General features: G+C 29.0%; 1 protein-coding gene across 2 annotated transcripts; it reads right to left on the bottom strand.

Annotated features, from left to right (window-relative positions):
- Positions 1-6,394: 6,394 nt before the first annotated feature.
- On the bottom strand, positions 6,395-10,170 carry LOC106768878 (calcium uniporter protein 2, mitochondrial-like). 2 transcript variants are annotated; one of them, XM_014654248.2, is made up of 2 exons: positions 9,569-10,166; positions 6,395-7,111 (listed from the first exon to the last, which is right to left on the bottom strand). In XM_014654248.2, exons 1-2 carry the CDS (start codon positions 10,073-10,075, stop codon positions 6,635-6,637), a joined length of 984 nt encoding a protein of 327 aa, XP_014509734.1. In that variant the 5' UTR covers positions 10,076-10,166; the 3' UTR covers positions 6,395-6,634. The 2 variants fall into 2 exon arrangements, with proteins under 2 accessions (XP_014509734.1, XP_014509735.1); XM_014654249.2 differs by lacking the exon at positions 6,395-7,111 and adding an exon at positions 9,242-9,290 and having other exon boundaries at positions 9,569-10,170.
- Positions 10,171-18,144: the final 7,974 nt, after the last annotated feature.

Raw genomic sequence — 18,144 nt, 5'->3', positions numbered from 1 at the left:
TCGTTGTAAATGTAAAACATTACACTAATTAAATATAAAGATACGTGATAGGTAAAATTAAAGGTTTAACTTACTTGCACATTGGAACCTCTTTTCTTTAAAAACAAGACTATTATAGTAAATTAATGAGATAGTTATTTGCCATTGATATACTAAACATGAAGATAAAAGATAATAAGATTACCTGAAATAGTTGTATTGATTATTAGACCAGAAAAAACACTGATTAGCAAAGGATAAAAAAAAACATGAAATAAGAAAAACTTGAGTTGTACTTGGACTCTGATATTTGAACTTTCAAAATTTACCATGTATTTAATCTTCGGTCATTTCTTCTTCCTGCAACTCCATAAATTCTAGCATTCCCTTTTGTCCCTTGATTAAAATATATTAAAAACTATAAATAAACTCAATACCATACTCTTCTTTTCTAAAACTCTTCTTTGGCACAGTTCTATTGGTGACCCATTCAAAACCACGACGACTACGATTCCAAACATCACGTGACCAAACTCGGTTTTATAATCGTAGGAAAGCTCTGGAGGCGGTTGGGGAGAATGGATAGAGAAGAGCTGGGTTTTTTTACATATTTAGACATGTTTTGGATGTAGGATCCAAGATCAAACACAATCCAAACTGTTTTCGCTGTGATTCTCAAGATCTTCCACATTCTTTCAGTGATCAGTTGTGACATGCACGTTAGCACTCCGACGCTTAAGTCAGCAAAGTCACCATGAAATCAGTGTAAATGTGATTAGATCAAAAGGGAAATACCTGACTAACATTTCTGTATTTATAGGCATCAGACTCAAGTAATGGGCATTAATTATCTATAATCGCTGACCCACGATCCGCAAGATTCGCTCATCACTTGTAACTGCTGACAACGTGCCCTTGATATTCGCTCACTAAGTCCATTAATCATCTGTCACCCTATGCCCGTACTTCTCCTATGCTAGACCGGCCGACCTGCCAACCCGCCCGATCGACCTCCATTATTCCTCTTATACAATTATCATCTTACTTATCCGTCTTCACCTGATCAGGCATCTCCTTATGCTACAAGACAGATTTGATGTAGTAATTACGTAAATATATAAGTTTAAAAAAGAGAAACTAAATCATGATTGGAGAAGAAAAAAAGGATGGAGATGGAACAGAGGTTTAAAGAAAGGGGATTGGATGTGTGTCTATGTTGGTTGATGAAGGAGAAATTGAGGGAGAAGAGGAGTGTCCTTTGGTTTTGAGTGAAAAAGAATAAGTTGCTATGGAATGCTCAATCTTAGCTAATATGGAATCTTGAATCCATATATGTTATGGGGAATGCATTAAACAAAATAATCTATAAATCTTATGTAAATTAAACTAATTATGTAAGTTTACGGATGGCAAAGCAAGACGAGCCACATGGACTAAGATTTCAGGTTCTCCAAGCCATATAGGTTTGGTTTGCAACCCTTGGTCCACATAAAGTAAAAATCTTGCACTTGTTTTCGTGTTGGTTACTTCCCTTCTGAAGTTTTGCTTGAATGTTCCAAATTCTTACATACAAGTGAAAAAGACTAGTGTTATATATCTCTGAACGTCCTAAAATATCAAGAATTCATAATGTATGTCAAAAGACGGACATGAATATAATGAAAATGTTGGATTATCAATTTATCATTTAGCTCCCCCAAAGTTTCTCCTTAATTTTGTGTACTTGTTAAAGTTCCATAATTTGTAGGAAGTTAAAACTTATCACAAGAAATTAAAAAAAGAGAACAGGGGTTGGTTGGAAACCCACATGCTAAGACCTATACGTATAAGCCAAACTATTAAGCTTACATTTTTAAAATAGGGTAAGCTAGCTCGATTCATATTTTATCACCAAATTATTACTAAAAGTTGTGTCCAAAATAAATTCAACTTAAAATATTATAAACCAAAATTATATCACATTAACAAAAATTTAACTCTAAAATTATTTTAAATTAAAATTGTGTATGTATGGCATATAATATAGATCGAACGGTTACCATCCAAAACTTTTCGGTCCAAATGCTACAGCAACTAAGTTCAATCAGGTTAAATGATGTTGTGCCATAATTGGACCAACGTTTAAGTTATTATTGGACCAATAGTCCAGCGGAAAATAAAATAATCAAAGATATCTGATTAAAGATGTTGATAAGTTGTTTATGAGCAACTGACCGAATCTAAAGGTAAGTCTAATTTTATTTTATTGGATTTGTGCTAGTTTAGGATCCATGAGACGACTTATAAATATTAGGCCAAAACCAAAAACCAGGTATGTTCTACTCACGCTCCACTAGATCCAAATACTCGATAGTAATAAACAATTAACACACACACACCTAACTCGAGTACCTTTTGCAGATATCTCCCCCCTTAATCAAGATATAAGGCAGTCGAGTGATCAAAACTAAAGGCAAACGAGTGGTCTAAACTGAAAACAAGCGAGCGGAGCACGCGATTCTAGCATTGGAAAGCAGCTAAGTCACGTCAGAAATGTTATTCTCTAAACTCTACAAATCACTACCTAAACAGTGTAATTATGACATAATTTTCTTACAATGAAATCTGATAATCTAACTAAGATTTATTTATTTTTACAATTTTTTTAATTGTTTATTTTTTTAAATTTCAAAACGAATTACCATAGTTTGGTAAAAATAAATCAAGTTTAATAAAATTAATTTAAAACAATTGTGAGGTTGTCTTAAATATATAAGTTTTTATTTTGCATGTGTTAATATTTAAAAGTTATTTATTAAAACATAATTTATATAACATAACAATATATTTATAGTAAAATTATTAATTTGAAATATCAATTATAAAATACAATATAAATTTCATATTTTTTCCATTTATATGTTATATTATAAAATTAAAACGGACCAAGTGGAGAAGGTTAGCCTTATACACAAGAGAGGTTACATTTTAATATTATATTATTTAATATTATATTATATCCCATTATTTTATTTCCTTTTCAGTTAATATTATAAAGCAGTTAATATATATTCTGAAAGTGGTCCATTTATTTTTAAGATAAAAAAACCGTTTTTAAAAAACGTGCCATGATTCCTCCACCACAATCTCTTTTAACTTTAAATACTCTGTGATGTTTGTTTGGAGTAATACAGACTCTTTCAGAAAATTTCATATCAGGTCACTTAGCCTACTCTTTCCTTCATATACATCACCTGGCTTGAGGTTGGTCTTTCTGCTTCCGTGAATATGATTAAATGTGCTTGTTTGATATATTTAGATTTATTGAATAAAAGCGGAAGCAGACCAACCTCAAGCCAGGTGATGTATATGAAGGAAAGAGTAGGCTCGGTGACCTGATATGAAATTTTCTGAAAGAGTCTGTATTACTCCAAAAACCATCACAGAGTATTTAACGTTAAAAGAGATTGTGATGGAGGAATCATGGGCACGTTTTTTAAAAACGGTTTTTTTATCTTAAAAATAAATGGACCACTTTAAGAATATATATTAACTGGTTTATAATATTAACTGAAAAGAAAATAAAATAATAGAATATGATATAATATTAAATAATATAATATTAAAATATAACCTCTCTCCTGTATAAGGTTAACATGATATTCATCCATAGTAATCTTCACACATTTTAATTAGTTACCTTTTTCTTTTACGTAGCTATACAAATTTTATTTTAAATTGTGTCATCTCCTTATCTATGTTTTTTATGCATATAACTTTATTTTCTCGTGATATTTTATGAGAAATTGATCAATTTGTTAACTTTAAATAATATTTCTTTGTCTTGTTTTGAAATTTGAGCAGACTAGAATAATTTATTTTATAATTTATATAATTTAAGAGAAATTTTTATATATATATAAAAAAAATAGAACTAGATAACAAGACATCTTAAAGTTCAATTAATCAATTTGTATTTGTAAACTAGTTCTTTTATTGCTGTGAAAAGATTTGATTTGATTTAATTTATTTGAAATAAAACTAAATAAATAAAAGTAATATTGAATTAACTTATATTAGAATTTAAAAATTAAAAATATACACAAACAACATTTTTAAGTAAGGCAGAATAAATTATTCTGGGTATTATATCTTATTTAAAATGATATCTACATGTATCTGATTAAGTTAGATATTTTGTGATAACATGTATAATTTTAAGTCTACAATCCAAAATAAAATAATTTAACACATGCATTAAAATAAAATAAAAAATTGGTAGATTTATTTTATTAGAAAAGAAAATTATTATGAGTTACAGTACTTAATAGAGTTTTGAATTATTTTGTGGTTTAGGTTTTAGTATCCATTCACATGGCAATCATGAAACTCAAACTAATTAGTTGATGGTATAATTGTTAATTAAAATATTGGTAAAATATCTTTTTTGTCTCAGTTTTGGTTACGAATATTCGAAATGATCTTTATTTTATTTTTCTGTTCAATATAGTCCTAAAAAATGTAATTATGTTCAATTTAGTCATTTTTCTGTTTAATGCAGTCCTAAAGAACGTAATTTGTATTCAATTTAGTCTTTTTTACAAACTCCGTGAAACACAAACAAGGACTAAATTGAACACAAATTACGTTCTTTAGGACTACATTGAACATAAAAAGGATTAAATTGAACATAATTATGTTCTTTAGGACTATATTGAATAGAAAAATAAAATGGGGACCAGTTTGAATATTAGTAACCAAAACTGGGACAAAAAAGAGTATTTAACCTTAAAATATTATAATGGAATATGAATTACTTTTTATCATCTTAACATCCAAATCACTAAGAGCTTTTCTTTTAAGTTACAAAAAGTTATCTGATCTAAGAGCTAAAGGCTAAAAGTAACTTATAATACTTTTTTATTCTAAAAACAATATCAATATTTTTATATTAAACGTATTAAAAAAATATCTTTAAAGTTAATAATTAGATTCAAAACATTGATTTTAAAACTTAAGATATTTTTTTGTCTTTAAATATTTCAATAACTTTATGAGGTTTAAACAAAGTATAATAGTAATGATATTTAACTAAAAAAATTAATCATTAATTAAATTAATCTTTCTATATGTAAAATTTAAATATGAGGAGAAGAAGAAAAACAATAATAATTTTGTATTGAAAGGGATGGAAGAACCGCAAAAAGTTATTGAAGCCGTTGAGAGAGGGAGACACGTATGATCTGAAGATGGACAGCTTATTTTGTCTTACAATAAAAAGCACTTGGGAAAGTTCGAGAAGTCCATTAAGGTCTTCTTGGGAAAATACCTTCCCCAGTTACGCAATTTCTGTAAAATCTTTGATATGCGTGTAAAAATCCCCAATACCCAAGGTGCACATCAAACGTGTTGAACGGTGTATTCTATGCATGAATTATGACCATAGGAAAACTTATTACAATTATGTGCAAAAATATATAAATATGCCATTGAGAATATCATCTTGCAATTTATATTTTATTTTTGGACTTCTACTATTATTACTAGGCATACAATAAATAGATAAATCTAAAGACACATAGCTTTTATAACCTACTCACATAGCCAACCTTTATCATAGGTCTAACATTTATGTATTTCTGATTTAACTAATACATTGTTGGGTCTGTTCATAAGTTTACTTTATATTTATATAATTTTCAAAGATTAAAAATTTATATTAAAGTAAATAAATAAAATGTAATTACTAAATGTAAATATATTGTGCATGATAATCACTTAATAAAATTATCTTTCAAAATATTTAGATAAAAAATTCTTGTACATTGTCTTTTTTCACCCATATCAAACATTATATCATTATCCCGTTGTAATAAACTAAAATAAATAAATATGTTTTCCACTAATATATACTATATGTTTTAGGTTTATTATTTATTAAAATTTATTTGTTGTATTATATTATATCGTGTTTCTAAAGAGAGAAAATGTGCATTCATTTAGATACATTTTGTTTAAAAATCCACATATCAGATTATATGTTCCTTAAAAAAAAGGTGAGCTATGTATAACTTGGTGAATTCAGTATAACATGACAAAATAAGTTTACTTTAATATTTTTAAAGAAAAATAATAAATAAGAACTCAACAACTTATGAATTATATATATGGAAGGTTGTGATTATACATTTAAATGAATTTATTAATGTATGATTGTTCAATTTTAAAAAATAATTTCATTTTCATTTAATCAATCACATAATTTACATTAATCATTTATCAGACTTTAATTTTCTTAATAGAATAATTATAAAACTTACCTATAGATTTCTCTCTGCCAAGATTTTGTTCAACAAAGTGGTGAGGTGTTGCATTTTTTTTAATGTGTGACACATTATATTGTAACATTTATTATATCATTATATAAAAGAGGAAAAAAGGAAAACATTTATATAATATATAAAAAAGGAAAAAAAAAAGAAAAAGAAAAAGAAAAAGGATTAAAAAATCACTCTGCATATATTGTACACCAAGCCGCACCTAATGCTAAGTCATCTTGATCATAAAGCATTTTTTTTTATCTTTTATATTTTCTATGTCTCTGTTTTGGGGAGGACTGATATGAGAAGAAAAGGTGGAGAATGATTCCTCTTAATTTGGTAGAGGGCTATAGTCACTACAATTTTTTGTGAAATTGTTCAAATGGTTGAATAAGAAATGATGAATCAATCTGGTAAGAGGGTGGCGATGGTACAGCAGCCTTGAGTTCCTTATACCTGCCAATGTCAAAATTGTGAAGTTTCATTAGACGCTTCTGCTTGCTGGCGAAACGACTTTGGTAAAAGCCTTCGAAACAAGGCTCTTTGGAGGTTCTGATGAAGAAGGTATAACCAGCCATGCAGTACATGGAAGTAACATAGAAGCATATTGGTTCCATCACATCCCAAGATAGTTCCCAAAATGTCAGTCTCATGAATCCTAATGATTGTGCCACTAGAAACCACAACCCAGCCCACAGTTCACGTCGAACCAAGGTGTTCGCTCTCTCATCAATTCCTGCTTTCACTTTCTCCATTTCTTCCAACTCTTTTCTTTCTGACTCAATACTCCTTGCTCCTGCTAGAGGTAGGATAGACTGAATGGTTTTTGCTACCTGTAACAAATTTTACTGAGTTTGGGTAACATGCCTCTATTTTCACTTCTTTTTAATCTTACACTACTTTGATGGAATTCCATAAATATTTTAATTCAATAAAATCACAATTTAAACCATTAAAATAAATAAATAAATAAAATAGTCAGAATTAGTATATGTATAGAAAACAAGTTTTGACCCAAAATTATGCAGTAAGAAGTACTAAGATCCTGAACATATTCAATTCAATTATAGTGTTTCAAGACACACCTTAACTACAAGTTAAGATGGCATATTCTTTCTCACCCAAAAGAATACATCCACTACCTAAGTGCACTTCAAAGTTTAATGTTTGATATTCAATCTTAAAGCATTTTTATTCTTATCCTTTTTTTTTTCATAAGAATATTACATGTTGATTAATGATATCTTAGAAAATAAAATTTCAGTTAGAATTGTCATCAAATTGAATCTTCACTTGTGTCAAACTATTTGGCACATTACCACATTTAGGATATATAAAGTCTTAATTATCCAAAATAATCAATGCATTAATACTATCAAAATATTCTTCATAGAAAAATAATAATAAAAATTTCAAAAAGTTTTGTTTTACCTGTTAACAACATGATTATCTGATAACATTAATAAAAGTTTTATGATTTTAAAGTACCTCTTATATTATCTTACTATTTTTCTGATGACATAAGTTTCATATTGTCAACATCTCAGATTTCTATGAAATGCTGCCTACCCACCCAGGAAAATAAGTCCTTTTGCACAATCCACCGTACATAAAAGACAAAGAACTCTGCTACACAAAGCATATTCTATCACAAAGCATATGCTTAATAGCCTAATGCACATTATTTCTATCCTCAAGTGTACTATTTTCTTGAAGGATAAATTAGTTTTGTAAACATCCCAATTCCTATAAACTATGAAAATAGCTGCCCCCACCACTTGCCCCGGGAATAAAGGGCTCATTTCCCATAAATGCACCGCCCTGAATGTCAATATAATACTCAAAAGCATGATGCAGAGTTTTTTAATCCTACTGTAAGACTATTTGTTGCATAAAATCTGACAAGTTTAATTTAATCTTCCCTAAGGTACAAATTAGTTAAAGAAAAAGATTTTATAATTAAAAATTAACAGTTAAATCAAATGTTTTTAATCACACTTTCAAAGTAATTCTATAACACTTTCAAAACATTTCTTTTTCAAATAAAGAAATAAAGTTTAAACTAAGGCTAATATAACATGAAAACATCAGACTGTTTAAAAGAATTTTTATTAGTATTTATCTTTTTCATTTAAGAATATAATTTATAATTATCATTTTTTAGGAGACATATAACAAATAATTAGAGAACCTACTACCAAATATTGTATTTTTCTGGCAAGCAATTATTATGGTTTTGTGCTGCCCTGCAATTATTATTGTATTTTAACTCCTACAATCATTCAATACATGTATAGGAAAGACAAAATTCGTAATTACTTAAATAATGAAATTATTGCACTCTGCATAATAACCTGCCAGTCTGTCACTGTCATCTCTTCCAAAAAATAGTGAACTTCGTAAAAATAAAAAGTAAATCTCAAGAAACATTTTCTATAATAGATGATGCCGGAATCTATGATCCGGCCATCTACAAAATAGGTTAGAATACAATTTAAAATATATTTTAAGGCAAACTAATGTATAAATTTAATAAATAATAATAATAGATATTGCATCATTTTATATACTGTTATTCACTCATGAATACTACTATTAAAAATAAAAAATATATTTTCAGTAAAATTGATTTTTGTTGAGGAGTTCTCAATCAAAAAGTTGTTTGTCAAAACATCTCTTTCCAAGGGATTGGATCCAATAAATAAACAGGCAAATCTCGCTTTCAGTCACGGTGCTAGATTGGTTATGCATTTGAAAATCTTCAAATCATAGTTTAGATACAAATTATTATAATAATTTGTATCCAAATTATAAATTTAGAATTTTTCAAATAGAAAACTAAAAGCCCTGTCCTCTGTATCAGTAAAAAAAATTGAAAAATTCTCCCAAAAGGATGAGGAAGAAGGGTATGAAAGCAGAAGGGCTTTTCGCGTGTCCGTTAAAAAGCCCCCAAATTTACCATCTCAAAGGTAGAATCCTTTACACGTTTGATTACAACAAACTTTCAATTTCCTGTGGAAAAACACAAATCACCACAAAACCTTATCAGTTCTCGGTCGTTTTCAAAACAAACTCTCCCTAACATTGAATTAGAAAGAAAAAAAAAAAAACTATACGCGGTTAGATAGAAAGCCAGAAACCTATCTGGGATCTTAATTTCATAATCTCCACCACCACTCTCTCTGTGTCAGCCCACACATCAAAACACAACCCAACAGAGCAAAACAAACAAATAAACAAAATATAAATTAAAGCATAAATTAAAATAAAAAGACGGAGAAGAAATTAACCTGTTCAGGTCGGAGGAAAACGACATCGCCTAAGATGATAACAGAGGCAGAATCGTCCAGCATCTTCGCGATGATCCTCGCTTGCTCCGGATCGGAGCAACCCTCCACGCACATTCGCATGAACTCCGAGTACGTTATGCAACTCTCCGGAATTTTCCGTAACTTGGATTTCACTGTTTCTATTTGAACGGCTCTGAGCACCTTCCTCACATCTTTGGCCTCTACTTCTTGTTTTTCCGGTGGAGTGAGTCCGTCCAACCGGATCCGGCTCCGTGCAATGTCCATCTCCCGAAGGCGGTGGAGGATGGAGCCGGCAGCCGGCTGTCGAAGGTCCGAGGAGAGGACTGGCCTCTTGTGGAGGAAGCGGCGGAAGATTCCGCTATCTCCGGGATCCGGAGCAATGTCAGGTTTGGCCGGATTGGGAGAACGAACGGAGGAGGAAATGCGGTAATTGGAGATTTTGGTGATGTTGAGGAGGCGCTGGGCTAGGGTTTTCTTAAAAGCCATGGTTGAATAGAGAGAAAAGAGAGAAAAAAGGAGTGGTGTCGTTTAGATGGGTTGAGGTGAAAGAGGTGTGGGGGAAGTTTATTTATAGGTGCCCTATAAGAGCGGAACTGCTCGATTCATCCGTTTTTGCGTAATAAGGCATGTTGCAAATGACTTATTGAGATAACGTTGATGAGAAATGTCGCGAGAAATTGGAAGCGATTTCGTGGCGATATTTTGAATTGTTAGAACGTGGATATGCATTTTTCCGCGATGGTGATGTCAATGTGGTTGAATGAGGAGTAAGGTGGAAAAATATTCGGCAGGCCAAGCAGAGACCCGATAAATTGAAAATGAAAATGAAGGATGAGTGGTGTACACGTGTTTGGATGAGGTGTGAAGACTAGGTCGATTGCGATTATGAGCCGTGTGATTTTGTAAACAATAGATTTTATTTATGTTAGATCATAGCGAGAGCGGGTTTCGCTTGTGGGGGTTGGTTCGTGGTGGCTATGCGGGGATGCTGACTCAGTGTGAGCCTGGACAGGCTGGGTGTGCAAATTAAGATTTAGTTTATTATTTTATTTTTGGAATTAAAATAAATTAAGCATCGTTATCTGGTTACAAATAAAGATAATTGAGATTACTTGAATGCTAAAATAGGCATGCTTTGCATGAGAGGGGTCAAAACCAGAAACCCAGGATCAATTAGCTGGAGTCACTGTTACGCAAACATTAGAATGAATCAAGTGTTGCGTTCACGCAAATCTCTTTCATCTCCCCCACTTTCTTCATTCAATCTGTCCGTCTATTTCTCTTTGCTTAAGCCATTTTAATTAGCTTTAATGTGTATTCTTCATCCCTGTCCAGGATTATTATTAATTAATCTCATTGCACAATTATTATGACTAGTTGTAGAGTTTCATAAGCTTAAAAATCTTCTTTTATATGCTGAATATTAATATCTTTTCGAGTATGGTCGTGTTCATTCGCTCTCATATTGAAGGATTGTGTATCTTTTCAATTTGAAATCTTATCGTGTTGTTTGTCACATTATTATGTGCCTTTCAACTTTGGTATCTAATTATGTTATTCCATATTCGACAAATGCCATTCATATTGTATTTTATGTATTCTATCTATTAACGGAATAAAGAAAATAAACTTTTTCTTTCTTTTATAAATGATTTTCAATACCTTTTTTAATTGGGATTTTTTAGTTTTATATAAGAATTTTTTTTTCATTATGTATCTTTTTCAAGTGTAAGATCGAGATCCATTTTCAATTTCTTTGTGATAGTCTAAATGATCCAAATATTATTTTTTCTTCTAAATTTGTAGTGATCTTTTGTCTTATATTATTTGAAGAATATCTGCAGAAGATATTCTGATACCAAAGTAAGCTTAAGTTTGATAGTTCAGATATTAGTTACATAGTAAGTATAATCACTTACCTTTTGGACGGACTGTCGGTCTCATCTCTTGATCACACGATCGTAAGGATTGTCCATGGAGATATCTGATCAATGGTTATCCGTCTAATTTATGACTGACCGAACGATCATACAGTACATACATAAAGCATAAAAGAAATACTCGATCTCATTTCTTGATCACACGATCGCAACGATGGTCCATGAAGATATCTGATGAGTGACTAACTGTGCGATATGTGACTGATCAAACGGCCATACGATAAAACCCCAAAAAGTGGTATTTTAGAAGTGGTGTTTAATATTAAATGGTTTTATTATAAATAGTTTTGTTATAAACGAATTTCACTATTTTAAAATGTACCATCTCTCTAGAAACCATTTTTCTAGAGTTCTCTACCTTCTCTCTCGATTATATTACTCCTTGATCATCTGTTAAACGATCAGGAAGTTCCTATGAGATCATAGTAGAATAATCTCTATTTCTAACCGATCAATTATTGGTTTAGAGCAAGTAAGTTTTTACACCCTTTTTCCTTTAATCATATGTTTATGATCTTACTTAAGAAATTTCTTTTGCATGTATCATCTGTGTTTACCTCTTCACTCTTTGTAAATTTGTAGTCCTAAGTACTCTTTCCTATCACAATTTTTGGTGATTTGTAGGTGTTTCTAGAGTTTCTTATGCGAAAGCAAAAAAAGTGTACATTCTTAAAGCTCTGTATTTTCGATGTAAGGTAAGAGAACCTAGAGGTTTATCTTTAATTGATCTTTGTGATGTAATCTTAGTATTCTTATGTATCTTAACTTGATTAAATGGTGATTTTTGTTTCTAGACTAATACAAGTTCAACTAAATGTGTGTATTTGGTCATTTAACAGTAAATTATGGCATGATGCATTTTGGATGATATTGTGATGATGATTTGCATGTAGATATGTTGTACTGATGATTGGAATGTGCATTTCAAAGATTGTAAAGTAATGAGTTGAAGTCTTTTTAGTTTTGGTAATTGAAATTGAAGTTTTGATAGGCCATTTGATGAGATAGTGTTGGAGTATGAAATCTGTCATTTGCTGGTCTGGTTATGGGTTATTTGGGACGTATTGACGCCTTAAGTTGATAAAATCGTATAAGGAATAGAGGAAGAGTCAAAGTGGTGATTTTAAGAAGATTATAAGTTCATTTAAGTGGTTTTAAATAGGTAAAATCTAAAGGAAGGGAGTATGAACTGAAATGAATATTTGGGGTTGTCTTTGGGGTGATTTACAATTGTCTTAGAGTGGTGAGAATGGTATAAAATTGATACAAGAGTAGTTGATGATTCATAGGTAAAGTTTAACTTGGTTTTTGGCTAAATTTAGGGATTTTGACAAGTGATATTTTGAATAAGGTGTTCTAGGTTAATTGTGATGATTGGTTGGTTGTTATTAAGTCCATTATGACTTGTTCAAACTATTAATTGCAGAAATTGGGTGTTGCAAGTGATATAGTTGAGTTTGGTATGGTTTAAGGTAGTAAATTCGTTTGAGGTAGTCATTTGGAGTTAAGAATCAAATATAAGATGTTTTAGGGTGTTTAGAAGGTCCTAGGGACCATTCAAAGTTGTGGGAAAAGTTTGTAAAGTGATCCAAAAAAAGTATAAGTTTGCTGATAGTGCCTGAGCGCTCCTTCAGGGCATTAGACGCCACTTTCCAAAGGCTAGGGCGTTGAGCGCCAGAAAACAACACCTAAGGCGCTGAGTGCTACACCCTGGGCGCTTGAGTGCTAGTTCTCAAGTCTTGGTTCATTGGTTTTATGTTGTGTTGTAATTTCTTGATGCATTGTTGATGATTTTGTGATAAATGCTTTGAGGTTTAATGTGATAGTATGCCATGTGTGAATGAAGTATATGTCTAAATAATTATGAGAGGGTTATGATGATGACGAATATGTGGTTGATTATGTGTATGGTATTGATGGATGTAATTCCATGACTTGTGGAGAGGTTTCATGGTGGTGCATGTGTTGTTGTTGTATGAATGTATGGAGCTTTGAACTGGTGGTCTATTCTAACACTCTAATGACCATTTATTTTCACGTAGAGAGGGGTGAGTCATGTGGTGAGAGTAGCGAGAAGTTTTTGTCTATAGGCTTTGATCATGACAATAAGTAACTGAAATGGACTAACATTGTACGGTAACTTGGTTTCAGCCAACTATATTACCATTACAAGTACACAAACTACTAATAGTTCGACATTCATACTATATCTGAATGAGTCAAGCCTAATGTTGTGATATGATTATGAGATATGTTTATTATGTGTGTAATATAATGTATAATAGAATTTTATTGTATATTGATAAACTATTTTACCATTAGTTTATCCTTGCTTTTTTGGTTGTCTGTCTATGTGTTTTTTTTTCTCTTTTGTAATAATTACGGAAATAGTGTGAGTTTAGGAAGACATCTTTTTAGTTAGTTCAAGGTTTGGTCAAGAGAGAGAAGCAACAAGATAATTCGTCTTTGGTTCGTTAAGAATAGAATCTCTTGTTCTAGTAGTCTCAAGTTTCTTGTAAGTTTTCATTTATATACGTTTTATTTTAGTAGTTTTATACTATTAAAATGATATTACACACTACATAAAATACACACACATATATATATATATATATATTGCATAAAAGAAATACTAGCTTGTATCAATTTTTTTGTTATTTTTAATTAGATTATTTAATTGAATAAAATATTTTCATTAGAGTAAAAATATAAATTGGTAATTATATAAATCCGAAAAGATAATTGCATTACCTCTTTGCTCCAAATAACCGTCGTATAATAATTTATAAATGATATAGGTATTTCACATCATTAAATATTGGATTAAGAAAAAAACATAATAATAAATAAAAATGAGAAAAAAACTTGTAAAAATTACTGAAGAATGTAATTAGTTTTATATATTAAAAAGATATTTTAATTAATAAAATTATATGAATAACATTTTATTTTATTATCATAAATGAAATTTAAAATAAAATACAATTAATGTGAGTTAAAATAAAATATGAGTTATTGTTTAAAATGACAATGAATTAAAAAAATAAATTTATATTAAAATAAAATGAGATTGGATAGAAATTAAATTGGAATAAATTCTTGGTAAAATATGAGTTTAAATAAAATTATTATTATTATTATTTATTTAATTTATACATTATTATTTATAGTTATTATTTTTTTATTATATTATTTACTGTATGTATAAACTATTATTATTTTACTATATATCTTAATAGTAAATAAGAGTAAGAGAGTCAAAATGCAAGGTCACGTGTCATTTTCTTTGTTTCATCTCTTCTTTGAGATAATTAATAAATTAGAAACTTTCACTTTCCTAGCTCGTATTTATGCGAAAATAACATATACAAACATTACTTTCCACCCCTTTCAATATGTGTAAACAGTAAACAAACACAGACTTTAAGAAAATGGTCATTTAAAATTTATTCTTCTAAGCTATATTATTTCAATGCAATCTAAATATAGTATTTATTATTTGAAATCTTAGAAAATTTGTAGACCAAGTGGAGAAATAAAAAATAATACAAAGAACTCAGATTTTAAATAGATAAAACTTTGTGAATAAATAAAAAATAAAATAGTTGAAATTTATATTATTTGCAATATTTTTCAAAAAGACATTCATTTTAATTGAAATTATATTTCCTAAATTTAGAAAATCAATTTTGCAACTATTAAGACATACAATACTTACATACATGTATACTAACACACTCAAACACGTATTTCCTTTCTATATATTTTTATATATTTTGTTTCTTTCTTTTACTACACATATTAATTTATGATCTAAAAACTTATCAACTATTTGCCAACAATTACAGGCAACACTTCAAAACAAAACTATTTTGTTTCATTCCTACTTAATAATATACTTGTACTTATCATATGAAATAGAAAATGAGAGAACGACGAATAAAGAGATCATATGATTCCTATTTTTATCTCAAATCAGTCTTAAGACTTTGTTTAAATTTTTTCAAATTTTCTTAATTATTTTTCTTTAAATTCACTCAAGTAAAAAAAAGCTTAAAGAAAATGACAAGTCCAATAATTAATTATAAGATTATTATGTTAAACTATAATGTTATTAAAAGTAGAAAACACATATAAAGATTTATAAATATTTATTAAACTGTTTTAATTTAATACTAACTTTAACTTTATATATAATTAACCGAATGAATCAAATGGAAGACCTATTGCTAATAATATATATTCATATGCTATCTGTAAGTTGTGGAGAAGCAAAAAGAAGAGAGATTTGCATGGCCAATCCTATTGTCATGTGTTTGAACAGAGAAAATTATTGGATGGAGAATTCACCTTCATGTTGGTTATGATTATAGCCATAAAATAAATAGACAACTTCCTTAGGATAGGGGATTTATGTGAATCCCTTTGGTTAATTGGATATATCTCCTTCCTTCATGATTTTTTTTTTCAATTATTAAAATCACGTATCAAGCATGAAAATGACTTCACTAATTAATTATGCATAAAAAGAAATAGCCTACCAAATTTCATCCATGATAGTTGTTACAATAAAAAATAATCTAATTTAGCACAAAAAGAAATAATCTACCAATTAATTTAGCATAAGTTAGGTCTAATTTTTACTCATTTACTATAAAAAATGTATAAATAACGTTTTCTTTTTCATAGACCGTATTTTTTAAGCATTAACTATTTAAACATTGTCTATTAGTAGACAATATTTCTGAGAAAAACCTTAACTATTGACATACATCAATAAATAATGCTTATTTGAATGTCTATTAATGTTTGTCAATAAACAACACTTGTTTGAAAAACATTGTGTATTGGTGTCTCTCAAAATGTTTATTTTAAAATTGTCTATTCACAGTATCAATAAACAACATTTTTTCAAAAATGATCCGATTTTTTTTTTTTAAATTATTTTAATTTCAAAACAAACAACGCTTTTTCAAATAAGCACCAAATAATCCATTTTTTTAATTTATTTTAATTTCTCAATAGACAACGCTTTTCCAATAAGAGTTGTCTATTGTCCAATTTTTTTAAGAAAATAATTTATTTAATTTTTCAATAAGTGTAATTTTTTCAAATATATATATATATATATATATATATATATATATATATATATATATATATATATATATATATATATATATATATATATTGGATCGATACACGTAATTACATCATTCAATACTCAACATTTAACACATCAAATAATACAATATCTAATATTAACACCAAATACTTTGTTGCATCAAGCAACACATAAAATGAAACCATAAAATTGCACCTAATAGCACAGTGAGCAACAAACAAAAATGCACCAGTAATACACATAATATGTGATAATTTCCTTCATGTAGCAACAAATGTAATACTAACAATCATTGTTGTTGGGTTGTTTTTTACACTAGAAAACTAAAAGTAGAAAACATCAATATAATTGGTATGAATATATTTATGTGTGCATGAATGGGAGGCATATATTGGATAAAAAGATACAAATCCAAAAATACACATTACAACAAGAAGAAACCCCATACAAAACTCACATAGTTATTTAAACACAAAATGGCCAAATATGTTACTTTATTGGTGAATCACTTTATGACTTATTTTATATCATCACAATAATTTAAAAGCACTAATGACATGAAATAAACAGTTTTAATGCATCTTTATTAGTGTTCACCTGATATTTTAGACTTTGAAACCATGTATCCCCTTTGAGCTCGATAAATTTGTATAATCATAGTTAATACATAAGTTTAAAGCATATGTATAAGTAAAAGCAATACAACTAAAAGTATACACATATGCAAATCACACTTATATTCTCACACATCAAAAAACTACTTCAAATCTTATCTCATACTAATGTCTACCTTCAATGGTCATGATACTGAATTATCTCTAATTTAAGATTGATTCTGAGCAAGACCTAATGTTGCCTAAAATATGAAATAATCCAATAGAATTAGAATTCGTACATCTAACTTTGAAAATAATACAATATTGACAAAGTTGGGAAGTAATGTATTACCTTGTATTGATAGGTGCAAGAACAAACATATCAATCACCACATTATCAAGAAAAAGAGAAAATATATGTTGCATTCTCTCTTTCATTGGTAGTTCATGTGTTGTGATTTTGGGTGATAAAAAAAGAACGTCTTATCATTTAACTTAATAAGATTTTCATCTAGGTACCTTATAAAAGAAATATATAAGAATATATTAGTAATATGATAAGAGGTGTTTATCAAAGAATGAAGTTAAGGATAAAAAATAGTATGTTGTACCGAATATATATAGAAGTTGTAGTTGCACCTAGTCATGCATAGTCAATAACTTCTCCAATAATTTTTGTATCAACGATTTCTGTATGATCATATAGTCTAAATATGTCTTTCTCCATTTGTATAGGGGAAAATGACTTTGATGTCTTTAGTTTCAGGTATAAAGAGATGTAGTTGCACTATTAAGGAAGAATGGGATGAAACAATTTTTGAGGAGTATGTTAAATGATCATTTTCCTTTGACATTTCTTTTTAGGTGTAATAGATTCATTTTTATTATTCTTAT

The sequence above is a fragment of the Vigna radiata genome, chromosome 7, assembly GCF_000741045.1.
Source record: "Vigna radiata var. radiata cultivar VC1973A chromosome 7, Vradiata_ver6, whole genome shotgun sequence".
NCBI lineage: Eukaryota > Viridiplantae > Streptophyta > Magnoliopsida > Fabales > Fabaceae > Vigna > Vigna radiata.
This window is presented reverse-complemented; position numbering and strand designations above follow the sequence as displayed.

Excerpts from the sequence above, each read along its gene's own strand:
- LOC106768878 (XM_014654248.2), bottom strand. The coding sequence starts at position 10,075 with ATGGCTTTTAAGAAAACCCTAGCCCAGCGCCTCCTCAACATCACCAAA. Across the intron at positions 7,112-9,568 it reads TTTTCCTCCGACCTGAACAG|GTAGCAAAAACCATTCAGTC; the intron begins GTTAATTTCTTC and ends AATTTGTTACAG.